This window comes from Mercenaria mercenaria, chromosome 11, assembly GCF_021730395.1.
Source record: "Mercenaria mercenaria strain notata chromosome 11, MADL_Memer_1, whole genome shotgun sequence".
Lineage (NCBI taxonomy): Eukaryota > Metazoa > Mollusca > Bivalvia > Venerida > Veneridae > Mercenaria > Mercenaria mercenaria.
Window position 1 is genome coordinate 58,954,175 of NC_069371.1, and position 19,003 is coordinate 58,973,177.

A 19,003-nucleotide genomic window follows, 5' to 3' on the forward strand; every position below is an offset into this window, starting at 1 on the left:
TATCGTCTCCCGGCTTTTTCTTTGGCTCAGTTGTGCCTGCTACTGAGGTTCTGATGAGGAATTTGTCCATAATTTTTCGCAAGTTGTTTAAGTTTCCAGTTTCTAATTGCCGAGTTCATGTGTGCAAATTCACGCGAGATCGACAGCCAATCAGAACGCGGAAAGTCGATTCTAAATTTAGACACAAAGTGTAGGGGTTTTCCAAACTGCAGCAATAGAGAGGCCTTCAGCAGAATAAAAACACTGGTTCCGTACATTAAGTTATTTATATCACCTCCATCATGTCCATAAACTTGAAACAACAGCGTTACTAATCATTCTTCCTTTTTTTTTCATTTCATACATGAAAATTTCTGCTTGTCCGCAGACAAACGGAATGATAACAAGAGCTGTCACAGGAGACAGCATGCTCGACTATTTCGATGCTGGAGAGTGAAACTGGGCACATCCGAGGAAACTGGAGCTGTCAATGGAGTGTTTAAGGACTCCAATGGTGGATGAAGATATTGCATAATAGCTTGAGTCTGTCTCAAAAATATTAAGTAGTAAGAGAGGTAAAGATAAAGTGTATCAAAACAATACGTAAGTATAATTCTAAGCAAAAAGGGGGCATAATTCATAAAATATTGGTGTAAGAGTTATGCACCTTGTGTCATATGATTTGGGTGATGATGTGGAACAACTATTTCAAGTTTGAATCAAATGCATATCATAATAACTGAGATATTGTGAAAATGTATCAAAATTAACCATCAATTCTAAGTAAAAGGGGGCATAATTCATTAAAAATTGGTGCCAGAGTTATGGACCTTGTGTCACATGATGTGGGTGATAAGGTGGAACAACTATTTTAAGTTTGAATCAAATCCATTTAGTAACTAGAGATGCTTTTGAGAAAAGCACATGTCTCCCACAACTGCCACTATGAAAAATGTTTAGTTTCTCTAATGGTTTTGACGAGTGGATCCAATTAGATGGTCTGGACAAGTGGATCCAATCAGTAATTCAAGGGCCGTAACTCCAAAATGCCCGGACCGATTTGGCTAGTTAACAAACTTGGCCGAGGTCTTATAGTCAAACACATTTTGTTCAAGTTTGGTGAAGATCAGATGAGAAATGTTCGACTTAGAGTGCGGACAAGAGTAAAATGGCCAATTTTTGGTAATTCAAGGGCCATAACTCCAATACACCTGGACCGATTTGGCTTGTTATTGAACTTGGCCGAGGACTTATGGTCAAACACATTTTGTTTAAGTTTTGGTGAAAATCAGATGAGAAAAGTTTGAATCAAATCCATTTAGTAATAACTGAGATATAGAGAAAGTGCATCAAAACTTTAACCTGAAATTGTAAGTAAAAGGGGGGATAATTCATTAAATATTGGTGCAAGAGTTATGGGCCTTGTGTCATATGATGTTGGAGATGATGTGGAACAACTACTATCACTTTGAATCAAATCTATTTAGGAATAACTGAGATAGAGTGAAAGTGCATCAAAACTTTAACCTGAAATTCTAAACAAGAGGGTCATGTCAGATGACCCTGAATTGCTCACCTGAGTAATATGAGCCACATGTTTCAAATTGCAAACTGATGCTAAAATATTAGAAAGTAGGTCAGTAGGTCACATTCATGGTCACTGAAAGTCAGTTTTAAGATCAGTATGCAAAACTGTACATATCATCCAAATTTCAAGGCTGTATCTTAACAAGAGGGCCATGAAGGCCCTGTACCGCTCACCTGACCTATTGACCTAAAGATCAACAAGATTAACATTCTGACCAAGTTTCATTAAGATATGGTCATAAATGTGGCCTCTAAAGTGTTAACTAGCTATTCCTTTGATTTGACCCTGTGACCTAGTTTTTGACCCGACATGACCCAGATTCGAACTTGACCTAAAGATCATCAAGATTAACATTCTGACTAAGTTTCATGAAGATACAGTCATAAATGTGGCCTCTAGAATGTTAACAAGCTTTTCCTTTGATATGACCTAGTGACTTAGTTTTTGACCCCATCTAACCCAGATTTATACTTGACCTAAAGATCATCAAGATTAACATTCTGACCAAGTTTCATTAAGATATGGTCATAAATGTGGCCTCTACAGTGTTAACTAGTTTTTCCTTTGATTTGACCTGGTGACCTAGTTTTTGACCCGACATGACCCAGATTCAAACTTGTCCTAAAGATCATCAAGTTTAACATTCTGACTAAGTTTCGTGAAGATACAGTCATAAATATGGCCTCTAGAGTGATAACAAGCTTTTCCTTTGATTTGACCTGGTGACCTAGTTTTTGACCCCACCTAACCCAGATTTGAACTTGAGCTATAGATCATCAAGACTAACATTTTGACCAAGTTTCATTAAGATAAGGTCATAAATGTGGCCTCTACAGTGTAAACTAGCTTTTCCTTTGATTTGACCTGGTGACCTAGTTTTTTATCCTACATGACCCAGATTCAAATTGGATCTTAAGATCATCAATATTAACATTCTGACCAAGTTTCATGAAGATACAGTCATAAATGCGGCCTATACAGTGTTAACAAGCTTTTCCTTTGATTTGACCTGGTGACCTCATTTTTGAACCCAGATAACCCAATATCGAACACGTCCAAGATTTTATTAAGGGTAACATTCTGACCAAGTTTCATTAAGATCGGGCCAAAAATGTGACCTCTAGAGTGTTAACAAGCTTTTCCTTTGATTTGACCTGGTGACCTAGTTTTTGACCCCAGATGACCCAATATCAAATTGTCCAAGATTTTATTGAGGGTAACATCCTGACCAAGTTTCATTAAGATTGGGCCAAAATTGTGACCTCTTGAGTGTTAACAAGCTTTTCCTTTGATTTGATCCGGTGACCTAGTTTTTGACCCCAGATGACCCAATATCAAACTCGTCCAAGATTTTATTGAGGGTAACATTCTGACCAAGTTTCATAAAGATTGGGCCAAAATTGTGACTTCTAGAGTGTTAACAAGCTTTTCCTTTGATTTGACCTGGTGACCTAGTTTTTGACCCCAGATGACCCAATATCGAACTCGTCCAAGATTTTATTGAGGGTAACATTCTGACCAAGTTTCATTAAGATTGGGCCAAAAATGTGACCTCTAGAGTGTTAACAGTCAAATTGTTGACGACGGACGGACGGACGGACGACGGACACAGGGCGATCACTAAAGCTCACCTTTGAGCACTTCGTGCTCAGGTGAACTAAAAAACAAGAAAGTAGGTCAGTAGGTCAAGGTCACAGTAAGGTGACCCATAATCACTTGGGTACATCAGGTCAATATAATTAAACAGTCTAGGAAATATGATCTGATAATTTTTTAAGTATTTTTTCATATAACAAGTGACCCCCAGGGCAAGGCCTCTTTTCACCCCAGGGGCATAATTTGAACAATCCTGTCAGAGGTCCACTAGGCAATGCTACATACCAAATATCAAAAGCCTAGGCCTTGCAGTTTCAGACAAGAAGATTTTTAAAAATTTATCCTGTATGTCTATGTAAAACTTGGGACCGCCGGGGCGGGGCCTCTTTTCACCCAAGGGGCACAATTTGAACAATCTTCATAGAGGACCACAAGGCAATGCTACATACAAAATATCAAAGGCCTAGGTCTTGTAGTTTCAGACAAGAAGATTTTTAAAGTATTTTCCTATATAAGTCTATGTAAAACTTGGGACCCCCATGGCGGGGCCTCTTTTCATCCCAGGGGCACAATTTGAATAATCTTCATAGAGAACCATTAGATGATGTCACAAGCCAAATATCAAGGCTCTATGCCTTGCAGTTTTGGACAAGAAGATTTTTAAAGTTTTTCATTTCAGTTGCCATGGCAACCAGAGTAAAACTGCATGGAATGAAATTCTCTGAACAATTTTGAAAGGGGACCACCCAAGGATCATTCCTGTGAAGTTTTGTGTAATTCTGCCCAGTGGTTTTCTAGAAGAAGATTTTTTTAGAAAATGTTGACGGACACACGACGGACGATGGACGTCTGACGATGCACGACAGACACTGACCGGTCACAAAAGCTCACCATGAGCCTTTGGCTCAGGTGAGCTAATAAAAAGGGGGGATAATTCATGATATTACTGTTTGCAGATCAAATTGCCCCTTCAACTTTTTTCAAATCGATAGAGTTGCACGTTTACGTCACAGAAACTGTGAAGCTTGAGCTATTTTTGGAGTAATTCTGACAGGTTAACACCGCCTCATCCACAATAAATTATTCATTCACCTTGTCGTGAAACTTTATTTCTTTATCTTGACGTCACAAAATGCGCACGCTCTGACTCTGTCTTTGAAGTATTGCCGTACTTGCATACATTGTAAAATGCAATAAGGTGATAATGGATATGTTTTAAAAGTAGAATACAGAATAGTTCAACTATGTTCAAATGAAAACAGCACTTTTTTGTTTCTTATGACAATTATTATCGGCAAAATTTCCAACCATGCAAAGGTACACAAGGTTTTATAGAAAGGTATCTCGTTGAACCTTCAAGCTACGTAGCACATGTAGATCCATAAACACTGATTTATTTGATATTCAAACTTTTGCAGTCTTCTGTAGCTTAACTATTGCAAATCTAACTCCATTTTAGATCTAGTTTAATTTTATTTTTATTTTATTGGTGGGGTTTATGTGTATGTGAATTAATCTACTATTTATTTGAAGTCGTTTAAGCACTATTTCAGATATTTACATTTTGTACATACAGGCAGTTGATAAGTTGGAATGAACCATTTATAGACTCACATAAGTCAAAATAATTCGACGTTTAGTTTGTTTTATAATTGTGACGGTCACTCCAAATGGACCAAAATAATCGAGGATAAATAACAGCACATCGTCATTTAAAGTCATAATCACTGGTTTTATTGCTTACACATAACGTGTAACGTTAATCGTGTTAAGAGGAATTATGATAACTTTTACATAAATTAATGAGGAATGAATTTAATCTCCCCTTTTGGTTAGTCTAAATAATGAGACCTCGGGTATACCGATTTTTCATTTCGAAATTTTACGTTGTCTACCAAAAAGGGGATATCGACCAGTCAAAAAATATAACGATATTCAACTCTTGAGTACAATTATTTGGACTACCTTTTGATACATGTAAGTTTTATTTGAATTTATCTCATATTCGCAACAAATCAGCATCTAAACCCAAATCTAGCGATGACAATTTCTTTCAAGTAGAGAAAATAACTCGTAACTGTTTCCTAGGATCGCGTCAAATTAGTTAGACTAAGACTCACATATTCCGTAAGAAATTGCCGACTTTTTTCAACTAAAGAGGCATGGTCGGTTCCGGGAATTGAACTTATGCCCTTCAATCAAAGATTAGCGAATCCAACATCTCGAGTCAGTCATGTTTTATAATTATTGTGAAAACTAAACACGAGATACATTATTTGAAAGAAAAGTCTGCAGCAAAAGTTACTGAAATTTAGGCAGAAAAAAAGGCTTGTAATGTATAAAAGGGTGTCTTTTTTCACATCCACGCTACCTAAATGTAGTGTGCATTGTGGCAAGATTCATTCAAATGAAGATTAGATCTAGTACATCTGTTACAATCTGGTTAAACACCAGTTCGAACAGTATTTAAATCATCGTTTCTCGGTCATGCAGCCAATGGAAACAAGTTCATTCAGTATTTTTTACTCGTATCGGAAAGGCGGAGTTACCTGTATAGACGAGTTCAAAAAATAGCTTCAGCATCGCTGCTTTTGTGACGTAAAGGTACAAGTCTATCGATTTAAGATAAGGCGAAAGGGCAATTTCATCTGCAAACAGTAGTATATTGGTGCCAGAGTTATGACCCTTGGGTAAAGATGAGGAACAACTAGTTTAAGTTTGAAGGAAATCCATCAAGTAATAACAAAGATAAAGTGCATTAAAACTTTAACCAAAGTGCGGACGCGGAAGGACGCCGGCGCCGTGGCGAGTAGGATAGCTCTCCATATACTTCGTATAGTCGAGCTAAAAAGCACTTGTCCGCCAGCAAGAAGTCCTGAGTCGGACAAGTCGGACATGTATAGGAATTCAACACAGTGAATCTGCAGCTTACAATTTATGTTCGTATATGAATCACTTAACAATTATGCCCATTTTATGAGTTGGACATAATATCAGACTCAGACTGAAATGAAACTGATAATTACATACAAGCTGGACTAGGTCAACTGTATTAACTTGCTTGGAATACAGAAATAACAAACTGTTTTAACTGCATTTTATTTGAACAGTCTTTGAAAGAAAATGTTTAATATTTTCACTGATTTTACACATATATTATACATGTAGCCCGAGCTGCAAAATTTTGCATTTCACATCATTTTAATAATTCTACTGGCCCATTATCCATCGCTGTTAGGTATGTACGACAATTAACAAACATTGTTAACACATGACCCCTTACATGATTAATTAGATTTTAAAAACTAGAATGTGTCTGTAGGACACAGGGTGTGCCCCCCACAGGTACATTAGTCACAAATAAGGGGCAATAATTCAAATGTTTGCAGTCTTAATGGGGTATAGCCTCAACAAACATTTTATGAAAAGGGTTCATTATTCTAGGCCCTATACTTTTTGAGCTATGAGCATCACAAACAAAAAATCCACTATTCTGGCTATTTCAAGGGCCGTAACTCTGTAATAAGAGTAAGATTCTCAAGAAGAATGCCAAGTGTGCAAGGCCACATCATGATAAAGACTCCTGCAAGGTTTCCTGAACTTACATCTAATACTTTTTGAGCTAGGCACATAATTAGGTGAAAAAGTGCATTTTTTTACTATTTCAGGGGCCATAACTTTAAAAATAGGGGTGGAACCTGCCAAAAAATTAGAGGTGTGCAAGTTTATATCATGTTAAAGACTTATGCAATTTTTCAACCATTTATATTAAATACTTTTTGAGCTAGGCGCGTCACAAGGTGAAAATGTGCATTTTTGACTATTTCAGGGGCCATAACTCTAAAAATAGGGGGCATAGCCAGACGAAAAATAGGAGGTACGCAAGTTCATATCTTGATATAGACTCATGCAAGGTTTCATCAATTTATATGAAATACTTTTTTAGCTAGGGGTGTCACAAGGTGAAAATGTGCATTTTTGACTATTTCAGGGGCCATAACTCTAAAATAGGGGGCAGACCCAAAGAAAAAACAGGAAGTGCGCAAGTTCTTATCATGATTAATACACATGCAAGGTTTCATGAATCTATATCAAATACTTTTTCAGCTAGGCGCGTCACACGGTGAAAATGTGCATTTTTGACTATTTCAGGGGCCATAACTCTAAAAATAGGGGGCGGAGCCAGACGAAAAATAGGAGGTGCGCAAGTTCATATCATGATAAAGACTCATGCAAGGTTTCATCAATTTATATGAAATACTTTTTGAGCTAGGCGTGTCACAAGGTGAAAATGTGCATTTTTGACTATTTCAGGGGCCATAACTCTGAAAATAGGGGGCGGACCCAAATGAAAAATAGGAGGTGCGCAAGTTCATATCATGATTAATAAACATGCAAGGTTTCATGAATCTATATCAAATAGTTTTGAGCTAGGCGTGTCACAAGGTGAAAATATGCATTTTTGACTATTTCAGGGGCCATAACTCTAAAAATAGTGGGCGGAGCCAGATGAAAAATAGGAGGTGCGCAAGTTCATATCATGATAAAGACTCATGCAAGGTTTCATCAATTTATATGAAATACTTTTTGAGCTAGGAGTGTCACAAGGTGAAAATGTGCATTTTTGACTATTTCAGGGGCCATAACTCTAAAAATAGGGGGCGGAGCCAGACGAAAAATAGGAGGTGCGCAAGTTCATATCATGATAAAGACTCATGCAAGGTTTCATGAATTTATATCAAATACTTTTTGAGCTAGGAGTGTCACGAACTTCGGACGGACGGACGGACGGACGCACGGACAAGACCAAATCTATATGCCCCCACCACTCATGGGGGGGCACAATTAAAAAAGGAAACAGCAATTAAAACTTTATCGAAAATCACCATGGGTTCAGTACCGTACCTGTTTTCAGACCAAGTCATTACTTACAATCGATTACCGGAAGGCTAGAAAATCCCCTGAAGAAAATACCCCAACTGTGTAGGAACAAAAAGTTCTACTCATTTGTTAAACATAACAAAATAGAGTTGTGGTGTAGCCCCCTTGAAGTATGAGGGTTTAACTCATAACGACCTGGTCACAAAGGCAAACATCCTCAATAAACTGTTTGAATGTCTTTTCAAAGCCCCAACCCCTAAGCCTGAAACAATTAGCAAACTAGAATGTGTCTGTAGGACACAGGGTGTGCCCCCCACTGGTATATTTTTCACAAATAAGGGGCAATAATTCAAATGTTTACAGTCTTAATGGGGTATAGCCTCAACAAACATTTTATGAAAAGGATTCATTATAATTCTAGGCCCTATACTTTTTGAGCTATGAGCATCACAAACAAAAAATTCACTATTCTGGCTATTTCAAGGGCCAAAACTCTGTAATAAGAGCTAAGATTGGAGAAAAAGTGCATTTTTTTTACTATTTCAGGGGCCATAACTTTAAAATAGGGGGTGGAGCCAGCCAAAAAATTAGAGGTGTGCAAGTTTATATCATGATAAAGACTTATGCAGGTTTTCAACCATTTATATTAAATACTTTTTGAGCTAGGTGCATCACAAGGTGAAAATGTACATTTTTGACTATTTCAGGGGCCATAACTCTGAAAATAGGGGGCAGACCCAGATTGAAAATACGAGTTGCGCAAGTTCATATCATGATTAAGACTCATGCAAGATTTCATGAATCTACATCAAACACTTTCTGAGCTAGGCGTGTCACAAGGTGAAAATGTGCATTTTTGACTATTTCAGGGGCCATAACTCTGGAAATAGGGGGTGTAGCCAGACGAAAAATAGGAGGTGCGCAAGTTCATATCATGATAAAGACTCAGGCAAGGTTTCATCAATTTATTTCCAATACTTTTTGAGCTAGGCGTGTCACGAACTTCGGACGGATGCACGGACAAGACCAAATCTATATGCCCCCATGGGTGGGGGGGCACAAAAAGGGGACATAGTTCATGAAAAATTTGTGCCAGAGATATGAACCTTGTGTCATATGATGTAGGTGATGATGTGGAACAATTATTTTAAGTTTGAATCAAATCCATTTAGTTATAACTGAGATAGAGTGAAAGTGCACCAAAACTTTAACCTGAAATTTCAAGTAAAATGGGGGCATTATTCATGAAAAATTGGTGCCAGAGTTATGGACCTTGTGTCATATGATGTGGGTGATGATGTGGAACAACTGTTTTAAATTTGAATCAAATCCGTAGTAATAACAGAGATAGAGTTAAGTGCACCAAAACTTTAACCTGAAATTCTAAGTAAAAAGTGGGGGGGGGGGGGGGATAATTCATGAAATATTGGTGTGAGAGTTATGGCCCTTGTGCCAGATGATTTGGGTGATGATGAGGAATAACTATTTTAAGTTTAAGGCAAATCCATCAAGTAATTACAGAGATAAGGTGAAACAAGAGGGCCATGATGGCCCTATATCGCTCACCTGTTATCATTGCACTTGAGACAAGAAGGTCCTCAAAAAAAATATCTAAATCCAAAGGACAGGAACAACAAAGGGAAGAAATTTAACCAAAAAGAAGAAAAAAATTCTTACAAGGTATAGATATGTCAAAAAACACCTAAAAATTGGAGGTACCATCCATGTTGTACCACAGAAAAGTGGTCTCGGTTTTTCCCTATGGCCAATAATAAAGAAGTTACTAAAAATAAGCTATTTATAGTAAGGTAAAAGGGAAGTAATTTAAAAAAAAAGAATATTGTAAGTGAACAAAAGAAGGATCTGCCAAATAAATATGTTGGCATAAATGAAATTTCAGATCAGTATCTTCATTAGTTACGGAGATATACCCATTTTAATTTGAAATAAAGGGAGGTAATCTGACATAAAATCAGTCCATAGTTATCTACCCTGATTGTCTCACTTCAACTAATAACAATAATGAAATTTCAAATAATTCCTGTAAGTACTTACTGATATAAATCCATTTTGATTACAATCAGGGGAGGTAATCAGATAATAAAATAACTCTGGAACCTACAACTGGATCTGATATGTCATGGAATCCAAGATTTATTGTTGCTGAAGATATTTTGGAAGTTTGTATCAAATAAAACCATACATGAAGTCTCTATATGGCTGCAAAAGCCAAAATAGCCGATTTTGGACCTTTAAGGGGCCATAACTCTTGAACCCAAGATGGAATCTGGCCAGTTCAAGAAAGGAAGCAAGATCTTGTGGTGATACAAGTTGTGTGCAAGTTTGGTTAAAATCAAATCATAAATGAAGCTGCTATTGTACAGACAAGGTCAAAATAGCTAATTTTGGCCCTTTCAGGGGCCATAACTCTGGACCCTTTATGGGATCTGGCCGGTTCAAGAAAAGAATCAAGATCTTATGGTGACACAAGTTTTGTGCAAGTTTGATTAAATTCAAATCATAAATGAAGCTGCTATTGTGCAGACAAGGTCAAATAGCTAATTCTGGCCCTTTCAGGGGCCATAACTCTGGAACCCATAATGGAGTCTCGCCAGTTCAAGAAAGGAACCAAGATCTTATGGTGATACAAGTTGGGTGCAAGTTTGGTTAAAATAAAATCATAAATGAAGCTGCTATTGTGCAGACAAGGTCAAAATAGCTAATTCTGGCCCTTTCAGGGGCCATAACTCTGAAACCCATAACGGGATCTGGCTAGTTCAAGAAAGGAACCAAGATCTTATGGTGACACAAGTTTTGTGCAAGTTTGGTTAAAATCAAATCATAAATGAAGCTGCTATTGTGCAGACAAGGTCAAAATAGCTATTTTTGGCCCTTTCAGGGGCCATAACTCTGGAACCCATAATGGGATCTGGCCAGTTCAAGAAAGGAACCAAGATCTTATGGTGATACAAGTTGTGTGCAAGTTTGGTTAAAATAAAATCAATAATGAAACCACTATCGTGCAGACAAGAAATTGTTGACGCACGCACGCACGGACGCACGGACGGACGGACTGACGACGGACGCCGGACGAAGGGTGATCACAAAAGCTCACCTTGTCACTATGTGACAGGTGAGCTAAAAAGAGAGAGTGCATAAAAACTTTAACCAAGGTGGGGACGCGGAAAGACGCCGACGCCGGGGCGAGTAGGATAGCTCTCCATATACTTCGTATAGTTGAGCTAAAAATACATTAATTTCTTAAGTACTATGTACTTTGGTAGTCATACAAGAACATCAATGCTATGTGCTTTGCAGTTGACTTGTTGGCCATATAATTTTATCGTTTCGAAAAAGCAGTGGCTCAGAGAAAAAAATACCCAGTGTGATGCCTGAATAATGTTGTTTATAATTGGCAGAATTCATACAGCAGAGTTTATAATTAACAGAATTCAGATTTGTGTCAGTAAAGTTAAAAAGAATGTTTATATTTGTTTGCATTTCTTTTAGCGTTTGGTATTACTGAAATTCCCCCTCCAAAGAATATTTTTTTAAATAATGCGAATTTCCCCCCTTGCATGGACCCTGGCCCCAGTCCCAAAAAGCAAAAGAGAGCCATGTACTCTAACAGCTTTGCTGCTGAGTTAACCCTTTAGTGACTTGGTTAGATTGTCTGACTACAGCTCACAAGGTCCGGGTTTCAATTAAGAAATAATATATCCCAAACAGTGATTTGTCCTTGAATAAAATCATTGTTTGGAGTTTAGATGTGAAGGAATTATATTATATTATAGAATAATAATACGCATCTAAACGACAAACAATGATTTTATTAACGAGCATATCTCGTTTGAGATATATTATTTCGATTCTAACACGTTTTCAAGGATTATTATGTACGTCCTTGGCGATATCCATCAAATATTTGCCTGATCTCTGTTGATTTCTTTTCCAGCGCACTGCTATGCTGTCTACAGGCTTTCAAGTGACCTTTGATGAAAAAGTAGGAGAAAAGTAGGAGCCTCTGATATAAAAAAGTAGGAATCTGATGATAAATAGTAGGAACTTACGAGAACAAACTTACCCCAAAATCTCTTACATTTTCTCACAGTTACATAGCAGGACACTTCAAATGAACTTCAATCACAATATACAGGCCCCGGAACCAGAAATTTTTGATTGGGGGGAAGCACCAGTTTAGAACAAAAGTATCACCGGCTGGGTGCATAGCGCGAAGGGGTAGGTACGGGAGGGGGCCTATGTCCATATTGGGGAGGAAGAGTGGGGTCTCCTCCCTGAAAGTTTTTTATATACAGGTATGAAATGGTGGCCCCTGGTGCATTTTTTGGTCTAAAATTTGATGTGTGGGTAGGTACTCCCCTCATTTTAGGGGGGTCAGGGGGCTCTCTCCCTGGAAAATTTTGAAATACAGGTATAAAATGGTGGCCTCTGGTGCATTTTTTGGTCTAAATTTTGGGGTACTGGAGGAGTACTCCTCTCATTTTATGGGGTCAGGGGGGCTTTCCCCCTGGAAATTCTTTAAATATAGGTATGAAATGGTGGCCTCTGGTGCGTTTTGGGAATAAATTTTGAGAAAATATTATTTCTTTGCCAAAATGTAGTTTGGTGCAACTTTGATGAGTATAGCTCACTTCTCAGCTAACTGAGGGGGAGGGGGCATGTGCCCCCTCGGCCCAGCCCTGATATATAAGGTCTGTCTATTTCATGATGCTCTGAGGTCCAATTGTACATAGCAGAGCCTCACCAGAATACCATCAGTCCTTATATTATGCAGTACAAATAGACTAACAACATTTATTAACATATTTCTTCTTCTTTAAATAAAAAAGTAGGAATTGTAGGAGTTTTTTTTTTTAAAAGTAGGAAAAAAGTAGGAACAGACCTAAAAAGAAGGAAAAGTAGAAAAAAGTAGGACTACTTGAAAGCCTGCATCTAACGCTATGACGTAATAATTGTGACATCAGAAAAATGAATTGTTGAATAATAACACGAGTTTTCTGCCTTCTTTGTTTAATAGGAAAACAAATTGGGTCGTGTTAGAATCCTTGGTACTACACAACCATAAAGCTTGATTAAAGGCTTAAGAAAAAATTTAGAAACCTGAACCAACTTCAAAATGTCTACCATTAGGAAATGGCAGTGGCTACGATTACGGTACCGTAATCCTATCCTCCGATTCTAGAATTACGGAAGTTGCGTATTCCTAGACACACCTATGAGGATAGGCTAGGATTACGGAAGTATTTAAGAGGCATCACATTGTATGTTAGGACATGCATAAATGTTATTGTAAACTTACTTATTTCACTTAAAATAATGGGTTTTTTTTTTCATGTCTGCTCTATTATTTCATGTTATCGATCAGCCATTTCGGGTTAGTATAATCTTATTATAAAATAAAGAAACAGGTGAAATCAACACCTATTTTCCTTTCCAAAACCACACTAAATATATATTTCTTGTTTTGAAAATTGACAGACAAACGAAGAATTATATATATTCTTAATAATAGCTCATAAATATTTTTAAAAATATTAACTACTTAAACTTTGATTATTTGATTTTGCCTGTCACTTTAGATTTCCATGCATACAGAATCGGGCGAAATCAACACCCGTATACGATTTTGCATTTCGTTTTCTCTACTTTAAGTGAAAAAAGTAAGTTCACAGCATCATATATGCATTTTTTATCATATATTTGATGCCTCTTAAATACTTCCGTAACCCTAGCCTATCCTTATAGGTGTGTCTAGGAATACGGAACTTCCATAATCCTAGAATCGGAGGCTAGGATTAAGGTACTGTAATCGTAGCCATTGCCTTAGGAAATGCATGGATGGCTGTTATTACAGAGCCCAGCATCTATTAAGTATTTTCAAAAACGTGGACACACTGGTCGAGAGGGCTAAGACGCTTTCCTATGTAGGTGAAGGCCCCAGGTTTGATTCCTGGCTACTCCCATTGCGGTGTGTCTTTGGGCAAGGCACTTTATCTCGATTGCCTCAGTCGACCCAGCTGTAAATGGGTACCAGCAAATTGCTGGGGGTAAGGTAAGATATTATATACCGTTCATCTGTAATGTCGCAGTACTTGACATTCGACGTAACGATTTTAAACAAGAAACAACACAACAGTGTATTTCTTGTCTTTACCACAATATTTCATGTCATATGCATCAATAACTGTGTGAAAATGAATAAGATATCATTCAAGAAACATCCATGTGTACTTCGAACAACAATAGTCAGCCATTGTTATCATGTGACGTCACATCACTAATGTCGCGGTATAGGTCAATAATTGTGTCAATCAAACTATCATAGGTTTAAAAACACTAAATATAATTCAAACATTGAAAAGCTATCTAAGTCAAACTAACAGGAACACTCAAAAGTCATTAAACACCAATTTAAACGTTTTATATTATCTGTTTACCTTGGCACTATCGAAAATATTCTCCTCTGGGCAGCGGACACACCAGATATTTTGCAAGTAAATCACAAGGTCGCGGGCGTGGTCATAATGTAGCGGAGCCTAAGAATCGTACTATTACTTAATATTTTCTATTTGATAGTTATCTAACATGTTAAAATTCACTGCTCAGTATCATGGGTGTATTTTGAGGAGATGGTCAGGGGACCCCATCCCTTCCTCCCCCTTAAAATCCGTCGAGTTAAGACGTTTTGATGTTTCGCCTGATACCGATATTGCATTCATTTTTGTGTAGCTGGAGGATGTTACTTAAAATTTTGTGTCCTCTAACCTACAGGCGGAACTTAATTTGTATAATTAATGAGGACAAATGCCGATCAGCTGTTAGACGAACTTATAAACATTGCAAATATTTGCTTAATTCATGGATTTTTGCAATAGATGTGGGAAAAATACGATTTTAATAAATACTGACAGATATTTAGCAATGTAACCAGTCAGGGGTGTAACTGTTTTAAGTTATGTAACCTATTTCAGTTACTTTTTCAAGAATTTTATAACCTGTATTAGTTATAAAATATAGATAACCCAGGTAAGTTATTCAAAAAAAGCCTTTCTGCTGTTCTCACAAAGTGACCTTTAAATTGTAATTAGTAGCAAACTGTGGTTAATCAAATTCTCTTTTAGTCTGGTCATGACCTGATGAACATAATGGGATGTTAAGAGTTTTATAGCATTAAAACCATTTGCGTAAGACTTTAAATATCAGCCTTGCGTAAAAAAATTTACTGCATAGCTGGAAAGATAAAAGGCCAAGGATTCTGGAAATGATTGCATTAGTCACATTCAAAATGAGGAATTGACACAGGAGGGCTTTGTAATATTTTCTGATAACTGAAACAAGTTATGAAAGTAAACCCAATAACTCAAATGGGTTATTAACTGTGATAACTTGAAACAGTTACACCCCTGACTGGTAACTGCAGGTAGGAACATTTTTCGCCAGCATGAGTAAAATAGGTCACGAACTTCCCCGGTAAACACCACGTAGGTGGCGCAACTCAAATACCGCGAAATTAGTGATGACGCGAGATTAGTGATGTTGAGTATAATTGGTTTTAAGTTAAAACTTTTAACTGTTCTTAAAACAGGGCCGCTCAAAAAGTTCTACAGACCTTATGTTCATTGTTTCACAAAGCGACGGTAAATAAATTTACCTTTACCTTTAAAAACACATGTTTTCAATTTACTCTTCGGACATGCCCGATCGCGACTGGAAGAAAGCAGAAAAATCAAACTGTCACTCGAAAGTTCAAGTAAACAAACACCTCCAGTTAAATAACTAGACCATTTGAAACAAAATAATTTAAACACAGCAAAAGAAAAATGAATTACCCATCATCGGCAGTGTCATCATTTTCAACATCACCGTCCATTGCATCAGGATCAACGTCTTGATCCGAGCTAAGCTCGTAGAGTGAATCGGCATCCGCCATGCTTGTTGTGAGACTGGTTAGCGAAAAAAACCATCAGACTGGTTTACTACTTGTAATCAGTCCCAAGATTTTGAAATAACTAACGCATGAATGTGCTTGATATACTAAAATTGCACTGTTGTCCGGAGTTTTATGGCCAAAAATGGCTTAAAACTGTCAAAATTGCATCTTTAAATAAATTCAAAGCTAAAATAGCCCTATGCGCCATATTACGAATATGAAAATGAAATAAACAATAGGCTTAATGAGTTTTTAACTAAGAATTGTAACCCAAGCGATTTTATCCATACTGGTACTGATGATAAACCCGGACAGATGATAAAGTCGAACACCTTGGAAATATTCGATTGCAATCGGTTATTTATAAAATTGAACACACCATCTAATAGTTTCCACTTACAACACCAACTGGTATAAACAAAAACAAAATTGGTAAATATTCTGTACAAATAAATCACTTACATAAATTTGTATAAAAAATATTTATCCAAAATTACTGGGGAAGAGGGTGCTTTTTTGCGCATGCTCACTGTCGAAACATGACGGCCTGACATTTGTTAACTTTTCATTACTTGATCAGGAATAACTGTTGCAGCTTTTTGGGGAAAGTTTCAATATAATAATACCAAGAAAATTTTGTAAATGACAAAGGGTTCGAATTTATCATCAGTCAACGTTCATAAAGTCCCCCTTTTACATACCCTTTTCAGGCCCTCACTTCATGTGAGTTTTCTTACTAAATATAACTTTGAATTATATAAAGTTTTCAGCAAAGGTTAAGCTTTATTTTGATACCAACCATTGATTTCAATCTGCAGAAATAAAAAAGTTACAGGTAAAAAACCTCATTTTCTGTTCGGGTTTATCATCAGTACCAGTAATGTCGATATCGAGAATGAGAGAACAGATACTGGGAACAATCAACGTAATCAAAATCAGTATTTCAAAATTTGGCGTAAAACAGAAAACTCTCAATGCAAAACCAAAATTGAAAGTGTGGAACTCAGAAATATCAGAAGCACTTAAGAAGTTGCGACAAGCATATAAATACTGGAGTCTGAGTGATCGACCAAGAAATCCGGATCACCCATTATTAGTTGAATTAAAAACAAAAAAGAAACAGTTCCGTACTAAATGTCGACGCGAGCAGGCGCGTAGACGTAGAAATGATATTGAAAATATTCACTCTACAAGATCTAAAGACCTTAAACTTTTCTATAAATTAGTGAATAAACAGAGGCAAACAAAATATGCAGTTTCAGAAGAACTTTGTGTTAACGGTGTGAGATATCATGGTCCTGAAAGTGTCATTGAAGGCTTTAAAGAACATTTTGAGCACTTAGCCAAAGTAAACAATAATCAAACCTTTGATGAAAATTATAACAGTATGGTAAATTTAGAAGTCCAGAATATAAAAACTAGGGTTAATGAATCTGAAATTAAATTCGTTAGTATGGAGGAACTACAAGCAGCTATGAAATCTGTAAATAGAGGAAAGTCGCCTGATTATTATGGGCTCACAATTGAAAGTATTCTATATGGAGGTATCTCATTGCACATTCAGATTCTTAAAATAGTTAACGCAATATTTGAATCTGGAGTTATTCCAGACGTACTTAAGTTAGGACTGCCGACTCCTGTGTTTAAAAATAAAGGTAATAAAACAGAAGCTAGTAACTTCAGAGGAATAACTGTTTTGCCTGTAATTGTAAAATTAATGGAAATAGTTATTAAAAATAGAGTCGCACCGGTAATGGAACTCCATCAGAATCCGTACCAACGTGGGTTCACTACAAACACATCCCCTCTCATTGCAGCACTTATTGTCGAGGAAATATCCAGGGACAGTAAGGATTAATTATGTCTTTCTGGAAGCCAAAGAAGCGTTTGACGTTGTAAACCATAATCACCTTCTTCGTCGTGTATGTCATGCAGGAGTACAGGATAGGCACTGGTCACTCATACATAGTCTACACGAAGAAACCCAAAGCGTTGTAAAATGATCAGAATATCGATAAAAAAAACCAGTTTCCCAAGGAGTGCGTCAAGGTGGAATTCTGAGCACTGACCTCTACAAAGTCTATGTGAACCCACTGTTAAGCAATGTACAGTCTACCTGTAAGGGTTACACTATTGGTACGACAAGATGTAATGCCACTGCCTGTGCAGATGATGTAACAATCAATTCTACTTCTTCTACGGAAACTCAAACTCTTATAAGCATGGCAGAAAATTTTGCTAATCAGGAGCGTTACACTCTACAACCAACAAAAACAGAAGCTCTGCTTGTATAGAAGCCAAAAAAACTACAAAAATAAAAGTAAAGACTTAAGTCAGTTCCTTATATATAATACAGAAATACCTAACGTTGATCTTAGTACACACCTCGGTATTTTGAGGTCGACAACTGTATCTCGTACAGCGGAGGAAAATGTTGAGCGCAATATTCAGAAAGCCAGAAGAACACTTTACAGTTTTATGTCAAGTGGTCTACATGGACACAACGGGCTCGATCCTGCTACTTGTCTTCACCTGTTACAAATGTATGTTGTCCCGGTGCTCACATATGGACTTGAAGTTATTTTACCAAATAAACAACAGATGGATGAGGTCGAGGTCTTCCAAAAGAAACTGTTAAAGCATATTTAGTCTGTTCCACAAAATACAGCGGACTCGGCAGTTTATATATTTCCCTAATTCATAAAAAAGGCTCTAACACTATTCAGTAGTGTATGTCATCAGCCTGATAACTCTGTCTGGTTCATTGAAATAAAGAAACTCTTCTGGAAATATGAACTCGGTAGCCTGGATGATCTATTGTGCAATCCTGTGGATAAATACATTTGGAAGAAAACAGTGAATGAGTCAGTGAACAAACATTGGAAGGAAGAGATCTTGACTATAGCGAAATACCATCATTCTATCAGGTTTTGAACACTAGTTATTTCATTCCTGGAAAGCCACATCCTTCATTAAGCATACAAACAAACTCTTTTAGAGATTACACC

At 37.1% G+C, this 19,003-nt stretch overlaps 2 protein-coding genes across 2 annotated transcripts in view; one reads left to right on the plus strand and one right to left on the minus strand.

Annotated features, from left to right (window-relative positions):
* The window catches only part of LOC123531310 (glycylpeptide N-tetradecanoyltransferase 2-like), a 42,626-nt gene extending 26,614 nt beyond the window's left edge, over positions 1 to 16,012 (minus strand). The window contains exon 1 of the mRNA XM_045312152.2: positions 15,895 to 16,012. Within this exon, the coding sequence (XP_045168087.2) occupies positions 15,895 to 15,995 (101 nt within the window). The 5' untranslated portion in view covers positions 15,996 to 16,012. The remainder of the gene's footprint in view (positions 1 to 15,894) is intronic.
* An 863-nt stretch (positions 16,013 to 16,875) lies between these two features.
* LOC123524448 (uncharacterized) lies at positions 16,876 to 17,853 on the plus strand. The gene has a single exon (XM_053518122.1). It carries the CDS (start codon positions 16,876 to 16,878, stop codon positions 17,851 to 17,853), a length of 978 nt encoding a protein of 325 aa, XP_053374097.1.
* Positions 17,854 to 19,003: the final 1,150 nt, after the last annotated feature.